Source organism: Oncorhynchus mykiss, chromosome Y, assembly GCF_013265735.2.
Source record: "Oncorhynchus mykiss isolate Arlee chromosome Y, USDA_OmykA_1.1, whole genome shotgun sequence".
NCBI classification, from domain to species: Eukaryota; Metazoa; Chordata; class Actinopteri; order Salmoniformes; family Salmonidae; genus Oncorhynchus; species Oncorhynchus mykiss.
The window spans coordinates 9,358,384-9,369,077 of NC_048593.1; the positions used below are offsets into that span (position 1 = coordinate 9,358,384).

Here is a 10,694-nt window from a genome sequence, read left to right on the forward strand (position 1 = left end):
AGAGGGAGGTGTTGAGTCCCAGGGTCCTTACCTTATTGACAAGCTTTGATGGCACTATGGTGTTGAACGCTGAGCTGTAGTCACTGAATAGCATTCTCACATAGGTGTTCCTTTTGTCCAGGTGGGAAAGGGCAGTGTGGAGTGCAATAGAGATTGCATCATCTGTGGATCTTTTGGTGCGTTATGCAAATTGGAGTGGGTCTAGGGTTTCTGGAATAATGATGTTGATGTGAGCCATGACCAGCCTTTCAAAGCTTTTCATGGCTACATTTAGGCGGGTTACCTTAGTGTTCTTGGGCACAGGGACTATGGTGGTCTGCTTGAAACATGTTGATATTACAGACTAAGACAGGGAGAGGTTGAAAATGTCAGTGAAGACACTTGACAGTTGGTCAGTGCATGCTCGGAGTACACATTCTGGTAATCCGTCTGGCCCAGTGACCCTTTATCTCAGTACAAATATTGCCTGTAATCCATGGCTTCTGGTTGGGGTATGTACGTACAGTGACTGTGGGATCGACGTCTTCGATGCACTTTTTGATAAAGCCAGTGACTGATGTGGTGTACTCCTCAATGCCATCGGAAGAATCCAGGAACATAGTCCAGTCTGTGCTAGCAAAACTGTCCTGTAGTTTAGCATCTGCTTCATCTGACCACTTTTTTATAGACCGAGTCACTGGTGCTTCCTGCTTTAATTTTTTGCTTGTAAGCGAGAATCAGGAGGATAGAGTTATGGTCAGAGTTGACAAATAGAGGGCGAGGGAGAGTTTTGTACGTGTCTCTGTGTGTGGAGTAAAGGTGGTCTAGAATTTTTGTTCCCTTTGGTTGCACGTTTAACATGCTGATAGAAATTAGGTAAAACTGATTTAAATGTCCCTGCATTAAAGTCCCCGGCCACTAGGAGCGCCGCCTAGATGAGCATTTTCCTGTTTGCTTATGGCAGAATAGAGCTCATTGAGTGCGGTTCTAGTGCCAGCCTCGGTCTGTGGTGGTATGTAGACAGCTACGAATAATACAGATGAAAACTCTCTAGGTAGATAGTGTGGTTTACAGCTTATCATGAGAAACTCTACCTCAGGAGAGCAAAACCTTGAGACTTCATTAGATATCGTGCACCAGCTATTGTTTTTGCTAGCAGAACGGAAGGCAAGGGCAGATTCGCCACTCGTCCCCTGATCCTCACAAGGCATCCTGATCTCTTTCCAAGAAACCTACTTTTCCTTTTCCAGTGAATCACGGGGATCTGGGCCTGGTCGTGTGTCTGTAGTAAAACCCTCACGTCCAACTCATTGAAGAAGAACTCCTCGTCCAATTTGAGGTGAGTAATCCAAGTTCTGATGTCCAGAAGCTCTTTTTGGTCATAAGAGACAGTAGCAGCAACATTATGTACAAAACAATGGTGTTGATAAACCGCTTAATAACATCCCTGTTTCTTCTTACTTTCTTGTTGTGTTGCACAGTTTCAATATGCAGACCTTCGTCATGATCGATACAGCTTTTTCCCAGAAGCTTGAATCTGATGTGGGCATTTATATGCCCCCTGATTTTGTTTTGCAGTTTCGCCCAAGGCTCAATTCTTTCCAAAAAGCAGGCAAGGCCAGCAATACAGACAGCTTGATGAAAGGCTCCCTGTTAAACAGCTATACTTTTGATACCAATTGGTATTGAAAGCCCACTCACCTTTTCATCCTTCTTCATAAAACTGATCTCAGGCAGAGGTCTACCCTCGGTTTTAATTTGCACCTTTTCCGAGTAACCCAGAGAATGAAAGGGGTTCTTCAACAAAAAGTCAACAACATTTTCAGTAGGATTGGCGGCGAAAACGGCTGGTAGCTAGCTACCTACTGCTATTTGCTACTGAAGTTAGCAAGACAAATTGAAATAAATTGCAATAACTGGACACAAAAATAAAGTTATAAAACCAAGAAAACTATGTATAATCTACCTCCTCCATCTCCTGTATTTTGAAGAAACTAATTTGAATTTAATAATATCCCAAAAAATGCTCAACTATCACTTTTCAATCTCTATCCAACAATGTCATCAACACACCAAGCTTCTCAACACATAAACCCCCCATAATGCTCTGCGGCACAACCCCATTACAACACACTATGTTAATTCTCTGATTCTAATCTTATGATTGGATGGACAGCATGTCACTTCATACTGCAAAAGCTTTGATTGGTTGATGGTCATCACCCAGAAGTGGTCATAATTACCATGTAGGTCTATGAAAGGGGGTGAGGCCTACGAGCCTCCTTGGTTTTGTATTGAAGTCGATGTACACAGAGGAGGACAGAAGCTAGCTGTTCTCTGCCTACATCATGGTGCTACCCCCAGAGAGTGCTGTTGAAAGAGCTTCATTGCAAAACAGTGTGTTTTAATCAATTACTTGGTGACTTATGAATATATTTAGTATAGTTTTATCTAAAAAGGAAAACTTTTTTAGTGTTTCGCTATTTTTTATTTTTTATGAAATTTCACTGAGGATGGTCCTCCCCTTCTGGGATATGCTTTTCAAAAGTAAAAGTAAAAAAATTCACTGGAGGATGTCTTTAAAGCTGCTCCACCTCCAAAAGTGCGGAGCCTCTGCTTCAAACTTACAAGTGAAGGGAGCGACGACAGAGGAGGAGTTGAACATGTTGAACACTGCAGCGCGGTGTGCAGAACGCCTGAGACAAAAACACTTCTGATAGTAAAAAACCTAAAGTTAGCGACTAACAGAAGAGACGAAGGTTACACGGAGACACGGAGACATTCGTTAGAGTGGTTATTCAAGTGCGTAACGGTTAGATAAGATGATGGAACTTGGGTGGATTTGGACGTTATTGAGCAACTTGGAGAGCACGCACCAACGAAAGAGTAACTATATCGTCTACATGCCAACGGTTTGGGAGATAACACTGAAGAAGAACTAACTATTTCGTTCCACATAGACAGTTACAGAATAATGTCGGGTATGAATAACGGCACGATGACAAGTGGGCCCCGGGAGCCTACTATCCCGGTGATTATGTTTATATTCGGAGTGGTGGGGAACGTCATCGCCATCGTGGTGCTCCGAAAGTCTCGGAAGGAACAGAAGGAAACCACCTTTTACACCCTGGTGTGCGGGCTTGCAGTGACCGACCTTTTGGGCACGCTACTGGCCAGCCCCGTCACCATCGCCACCTATGTGCAAGGGAAGTGGCCGGGTGGAGAGTCTCTGTGTCAGTACTCCGGCTTCATCCTTCTCTTCTTCTTTCTAGTCGGCCTCAGCATTATCTGTGCCATGTCAATAGAGAGATACTTGGCTATAAACCATGCGTATTTCTACAACCATTGCGTGGACCAAAGACTTGCGGCGTTGACGCTTGCGGGCATCTACATTTCTAACGTGCTGTTCTGCGCGCTGCCTGCCATGGGGCTGGGGAAAGTGAATAAACAGTTCCCAGGGACCTGGTGCTTCATCGACTGGCGGACTAATGACTCCACGCACGCCGCCTTCTCCTACATGTACGCCGGGGTGAGCTCCTTTCTTATCCTGGCCACGGTGATATGCAACGTGCTGGTATGTGGGGCGCTGATTATGATGCACAAGCGGTTCATCCGCAGAACATCGCTGGGTACGGACCAGGGAGGACGCATAGCGGACCTGAGGCGCAGACGGAGCTTCCAACGATTGGCCGGCGCAGAGATCCAGATGGTCATTCTGCTCATCGCTACCTCCGTGGTTGTTCTCATCTGCTCCATACCTTTGGTGGTAAGTTGACATCTTGCAAAATAAGTTTTGCAATAGTTTGACAGATTTGTACAAAGTTTCGCAACATGTTGGTCTCTCTTTTGTGTCTCTCGTTGTGTGTGCGCAGGAATGGATAGCGTTCTGGTTGGTGTGGTGTCATTTGTAACAACTTTATGCGTTAGCATACGCATTCTTAATTGGAGGGAACATGCCCAAAATGTGCATTAAAGAAAATGGTTTAATATTTAGTAAATTAGCTCCTAATCGAATGAAATATATTGATAGGCTTGATTATAATTCACGTGTAATTAATTAATGTGTGATTGCACTGTTATTGTTCAGACGCTTGTCTGCTGAGGTGTTGTTACTCTGGTAACTCTAACGTCAACTTCTGGCGCGCTTGCCATTAGAAACATTTCCTTACTTTGAGAAAAATAAGAACAAGTAAATATAATTGATCTATTGATCATTTTTTGCTTTTATCTTTAGATACAAAAGTCACCAGTAACAAAACTATAACTATAACAAAACCTTAAAGAGAAGCCCTATTTTAGATGAATATCTAATTTGATAGCATGAATAACAAGTATTTGTGATTTAGCACACCGATAAGGAAGACAGGCTAATTCACGTTTGTGTGTACCTTGAGAAATGCAAATATCCAGATTTCATCAGCTCATCGATTGGTGGTGTCGCCTTGTTGGTGGGTATCTGTTGCACCTGTGCTGCCTTGTCCATCTAGTTGCTGTGTGGTGTTTCACCTGTGCTGGCCCAGGTGATGTTTGGGAGTTGATGTGGGGTTTTCTTTTTCTTTTCCATTTGCTAGCCAAATTTAGTGTGCATCCATGGTGGGAATATTTTAGGGTACATTTTCCTAGTTGCTTGTCAACTTTCAGTGGAGACCCCCATGGATGTCCTTCAGAACCCCTTTTGAACACCTGGTTTGGTTGTCAGTTATTTTTCTTGTTAGTTCCCTTTGTTGTGAGTGAAATTTTCTCTTGTGGGAGAACGTAGCACTTGTTTCTGATGGGATCGGTCTGTCTGTCTACTGCTCAGCCAGTGTCAACCATTTCCACCAAACTCTGCCCTCTGAACATACTGTAAAACCAAATGTGTAGGATCTGAGTGTTTAGGATCAATTTACACGAGGAAACATATATATTAAAACAAACTATTCTAAAAATCAAACTGCAACAAAGCATGCTGAGAAATATGATAATGAGGCCACTCCCACGTCTTTTCGCCTCGGAGAGTTAACGGAAATTGACTCAACACAGTTGAGTAACAACAACACCACTCGATTGAAAAGATGTCTTGAGTCAAATGTCCTGTTAAGTGCTGAAATGTAGTTAAGGTGACAGACATTCCTTACACTGATCTGAATAAAAGTTATGGAAAGTCACATCACTTTGTAATGATTAAAAGCACTCTAAACAGGATGATGGGAAAGTAAACACTAGTGTTTGAAATCGGATCACTTAGGAGATATACAGTAGGTGTTCTCCTGATTGGAAACTGACAGGAAACAGCTGACTATCATGTTTAATCTTGCATTTTAAACACCTGTGTTTAAGATGAGAACACTTGTTGTCTAATCTAAATGCCTAATGTTGAAGTTTTAAACACTGATGTTTACGTTATATACGTGTCACGTTTTATGGTTTTACAGTGCAAAGAATACTACAAGCCATCCTGTCCCCATGCACTGCATGGTAGTCACAAGAGGATACTGTAAGGACAGAATCACTAGAGACTGTACATCCTACACGCTTCGAAAAACACTCCACAACAAAAATGAAAAAACAAACTGCAAGGTACTGAGGGCAAAAGTTCTGAAGAGGACCAATGATATATTGTGTTCTATAAACCATCCCCATGCAGCATTTGAGAGTTACATGTAAGGACAGATCCACTAGAGACAGCACATTATATCCCGCAAGCTTCAAAAACCCTCCCCTGGAAAATAAAACTGAGGGCTTAAGGTCTGAAGAAGACCCGTTGGTCTATAATTAGATATTATTGTGTTCTATATGCTGTCCCCCCCATGTGCTGATTGAGAGGACCAAGCCACTACAGTACATCCTGCAAGCCTCAAAAACTCCACCAAACAAAAATGAAAAGACTAGCTGAAAGAGAACCTGTAAGGGCAGCATGTAGACTAGCGGTTAAGAGTGTTGGACCTGTAACAGAAAGGTTGCTGGTTTGAATCCCTGAGCCAGCAAGGTGGAAAAATTGCCATTCTGCCCTTGAGCAAAGCAGTTAACCCCGAATAACAACTGCCCCTGGGCGCCGACGACGTGGATATCAATTAAGGCAGCCCCTCGCACCTTTCCTATTCAGAGGAATTGGATTAAATGTGGAAGACACATTCCAATTGAATGCATTCAGTTGTACTACTGACTAGGTATCCCCCTTTCCCTGTAGTTCAATAATCAGTGTCCTTAAGAGTTCTCCCTCCTACTGTATTTACCAGTAACAACCTTATCATATAAGCTAGTTACTTTACTTAACTTGTTTTGACATTGTGAGTCAGAAATGCTGTTAATTGGACCCAGGGGAGAGCCAATGGCCAGAGACGTTCATATGATTGATGATTAACATGGGGAGTGGGGTTGTGTTTTCATTGGCTCTTTGCCCAGGCTTCCGTGCCGCTGCCTGTTAGGCTGATACTATTGCTCCTAGTACACTCCAATGCCAATGCTCATCTTATGCCAACGTTACAACATCATAGTCAAATAGGTTAGAAGTTTTTCAACCATGATAGTTTGTTCTGTATGTCCGCTATGTATATTTTTTCTTTCACTACAATAACATGAAGAACTGCTAGGTTTAGATTAATGTTATTCATGTTTGAAGAAGAAAGCGGGCTTGAATGCTACTTCAATGGTATTTAATTAAAGTAGTTCAACAGGATTCAATAGGAAATCAATCATTTTGTAAAATTTGTACATTTTTGTCATTTAGCAGATGCTCTTATCCAGATCTTATTGAACACACCTATTGAAGCTTCCAATGTACATCCTCCTCATACATACACAGAATAGCCAATAACCCTTAAACCCTGTCCATCTCCCTTCCTTCCTCCCTCAGCTGCGGATTTTTGTAAACCAGCTGTCCAGGATTGAATTTGACGCCCATTCAACTCCCATAGAGAAGAACCCAGATCTCCACGCCATCCGAATTGCCTCCGTCAACCCCATCCTCGACCCCTGGATCTACATCCTGCTGAGGAAGACCGTCCTACTGAAACTGGTGGAGAAGATCAAGTGTTTGTTCTGTCGCTTGGGCAGCCAGGGGCGGGGCTCAGGGGTCAGTGGTCAATTCTGCTGCGGAGGTGAAGGTCATCGGAATTCGTCCATCGTCTCCCTGGACTCCCCGTCACTGGTGTCCCGCGAGTTGAAGGACGTCATCAGCACCTCGCAGACGTTTCTTTACCTTCCAGAGGGGACTAAAGGGGGGTTGGGGGGGTTTAGAGGGACAGAGGGAGAGGGAAGACCTAGCCTCCCTGCTGTGGAGCACTCCCTGCTCCGGGACCAACAGACACCAGCGGGTAAGGGGATGCAAAACGATCCCAAAAAGGGCCCCAGGATATCAATGAGGTCAGAGGGGACAGTTGACCCTTCACGTCTGAACAGGGTGCAATTGGACCGAAAGGACAAGACTCTGCATGTGACATTTACAGACGAGACACTGAACTTACAGGAGAAATGCATCTGATGGACACAAACACAAACTCAGCCAGAGTGGCTGATAATACAGAAAAGTCACAGAGGGAAGGGAATTTAGGACTTCTAATAGCCTAAAAGGTTGAGACTTCTGACAGGTTGAACTGAAATACACGTTGATAAACTGAACTCACAGGTGAAGGATTTCTGGGAGCTGTGCAAACACACGGTTGGTTTTACTGACAGCTGACACGATAAGAGGATAAATAGTAATCGTTCTATAGTGATTGTGTTATTCTTCGAATTTTGAGTTCATTGGTGATGCTCCAAAATGGAATGTCAGCCGAGCAGAAACATGATGTCCTGTTTAGGGTTTGGACAAAATGGAAACACGGTGCCAAAGTGGATTGTAGGAGATTGGATCTATTGACATGGGTGGATCTATTGTATATGTCACAGTCTTATTACACGAATACCAATATAATATACCAGCACACACATCAGTAATGAACATAAAATGTCATATGAACTTTTATAAAGACTATGAGGAGATTTCATTGCACTTTTCAAGAACTCAAAACCATTGAAAGGCTGTCAGAATGCTATCAGTATAGAATGTTGCTTACCACTGACTACTACTACAAACGTTGTGATATACTGTAAATAGTTATTAGGCTACAATGTGAACTGTGTCCCATAACATGAATTAATTTTTTAATGAAAAAATAAATGTTTCTTCTCTGTGAGAAGGTCAAGTTAGTTTGTATCCATTTAAAATTGTTACAAGATGGATTGAAACAGTATGCTACATTTCAACATTTGCATCATATTGGTTAACTTGGCAGCTCTACAACAATGCCTGAAGTATAAAAATCAAGCAAGAATATTGAGCGCATAATTCCGTGCATTTCACTCTTTTACTTGTACTGAGCTTGTATGGTTGAAATAGCAACGATTATTTAAATTGCTGTCTTGTGTTGTGTTCAAATGACACATCAGCTTCCTATGTGTGCATATCCATTGCTTTCCTGCCAATTAAGTGATATCAGCGAACTGCAAAACTGGATGATTTGTTTTCAGCGTGGCTGAAGTACCCACTGGGCACCAGGGTCTTAGGCACAAGTAGGCCTTGATGGGCCCAGGCCCAACTACTTGGGAGCCAGGCCTACCCAATCAGATTTCATGCTCTACTTGTCAGTGTTCCAAACGGGACATTGTTTGTCTTTTTACTTAAACACAGTACTTGACTTGGGAAGAAGCTCACCGGAACTGAATTGTCTTCTGCTTGAGTTACTGCACCACCTATAGAATATTAGCTCAAACCTATTGAGGAGTGCACCTAAATATGCATACATTATCAGATAGAAATAACAGCAAGCAGTAGGAAGGCATATACACTGAGTGTACAAAACATTATGCTCTTTCCATGACATAGGTGAATCCAGATGAATCCAGATGAAATCTACAGTATATTTTTAGTGGCCTCCCACTGGTCACAAACTGGTTGAATCAACATGGTTTCAACATCAGTTGTCAGTTTTGTAACGTGGAATCTATGTGGAAAGTACTTTGAATTTCATTTGAAAAAAGTAATCTACGTAAACTGTTGTTTTGAGAGTGAAAATTCAACAACAGGATTATGTCATCCTGATAACCACTTTTCAACAAAATATGTTGAATTTGTACCTTTGAAACAACATCATGAAACATGGTACAAACATTTGACATGTTGCGTTTTATTTTTGTTCAGTGTAAATATTTAACTTAGATGTTTGGTTCAGATGGAGATGGGAATCCAACATGCCAAGTATTAATTTGTACACAAACTGGATATTGAATTGTGTTTGGTTATCAACGCAAAGAAATATCAATATTTGAAGGAGATTTATTTTCTGCTTAGATAGTTCCATCTGTGCCACTGACTGTCCAGCTTTGATTCTAGTTTCTCTTCAAATTAATAATGGATGAGTACAAAATATCTGAAATTGAATTCCCATTCGAACTTTGTTGTGCTTTTAAAAGGTTGAAAGCTAAGTCAAAACATATTTAGATGACAACTAAACCAAAACTATGACAGAGATTTCTATTGGAATTTATTTGTGATTTTAGATGATTGAACACATACAGTACCCATACTCAATTCAGGGTTTTTCTATATTTTTAATATGTTCTACATTGCAGAATAATAGTGAAGATATCAAAACTATGAAGTAAAACATATGGAAGCATGTAGTAACCCAAAAAAGTGTGAAACAAATCAAAATATATTAGATTTTTGAGATTCTTCAAAGTACCCTCAAAGTACCCACCCTTTGCCTCGATGACACTCTTGGCATTCTCTCAACCAGCTTCACCTGGAATGATTTTCCAACAGTCTTGAAGGAGTTCCCACATATTCTGAGCACTTGTTGGCTGCTTTTCCTTCACTCTGCGGTCCAACTCATCCCAAACCATCTCAAGTGTGCCTTGAATTCCAAAGAAATCACAGACAGTGTCACCAGCAAAGCACCCCCACACGACTCCTCCATGCTTTACGGTGGGAACCACACATGCGGATATACTCTATTCACCTACTCTGCATCTCACAAAGACACAGTGGTTAGAACCAAAAATCTCAAATTTGAACTCATCAGACTAGAGAACCGATTTACACCGGTATAATGACCATTGATCATGTTTCTTGGTCCTAGCAAGTCTCTTATTATTGGTGTCCTTTAGTAGTGGTTTCTTTGCAGCAATTCGACCATGAAGGCCTGATTCACGCAGTCTCCTCTGAACAGTTTATGCTGAGATGTGTCTGTTACTTGAACTGCATTTATTTGGGATGCAATTTCTGAGGCTGGTAACTCTGATGAACTTACCCTCTGCAGCAGAGGTAACTCTGCGTCATTCTTTCCTGTGGCAGTCCTCATGAGAGCTTCACCATAGCGCTTGATGGCTTGATGGTTTCTGCGACTGCACTTGAAGAAACTTTTAAAGTTCTTGACATTTTCCGGATTGACTGACCTTCATGTCTTAAAGTAATGATGGACTGTCATTTCTCTTTGCTTATTTGAGCTGTTCTTGCCATAATATGTATGGACTTGGTCTTTTACCAAATGGGGCTACCTTCTGTATATCACCCCTACATTGTCACAACACAACTGATTGGCTCAAACACATTAAGAAGGAACAAGTTCCACAAATTAACTTTTAACCAGGCACACATGTTAATTGAAATGCATTCCAGGTGACTACCTCATGAAGCTGGTTCAGAGAATGCCAAGAGTGTACAAAGCTGTCATCAAACCAAATCAAATTTATTT

The 10,694-nt window shown here is 41.8% G+C and overlaps 1 protein-coding gene across 1 annotated transcript; it reads left to right on the forward strand.

The window, feature by feature from the left end:
- Nucleotides 1–2,574: 2,574 nt before the first annotated feature.
- On the forward strand, nt 2,575–8,135 carry LOC110509598 (prostaglandin E2 receptor EP4 subtype). The gene is made up of 2 exons (XM_021590584.2): nt 2,575–3,745; nt 6,815–8,135. The coding sequence occupies exons 1-2, from the start codon at nt 2,954–2,956 to the stop codon at nt 7,439–7,441; spliced, it is 1,419 nt and encodes a 472-aa protein (XP_021446259.1). The 5' UTR covers nt 2,575–2,953; the 3' UTR covers nt 7,442–8,135.
- Nucleotides 8,136–10,694: the final 2,559 nt, after the last annotated feature.

What these genes read in the sequence shown, in the direction of transcription:
- LOC110509598 (XM_021590584.2), top strand. Translation starts at nt 2,954, where the DNA reads ATGTCGGGTATGAATAACGGCACGATGACAAGTGGGCCCCGGGAGCCT. An exon ending in TCTGCTCCATACCTTTGGTG is followed by an intron (nt 3,746 to 6,814) that starts GTAAGTTGACAT and finishes TTCCTCCCTCAG; the next exon opens with CTGCGGATTTTTGTAAACCA.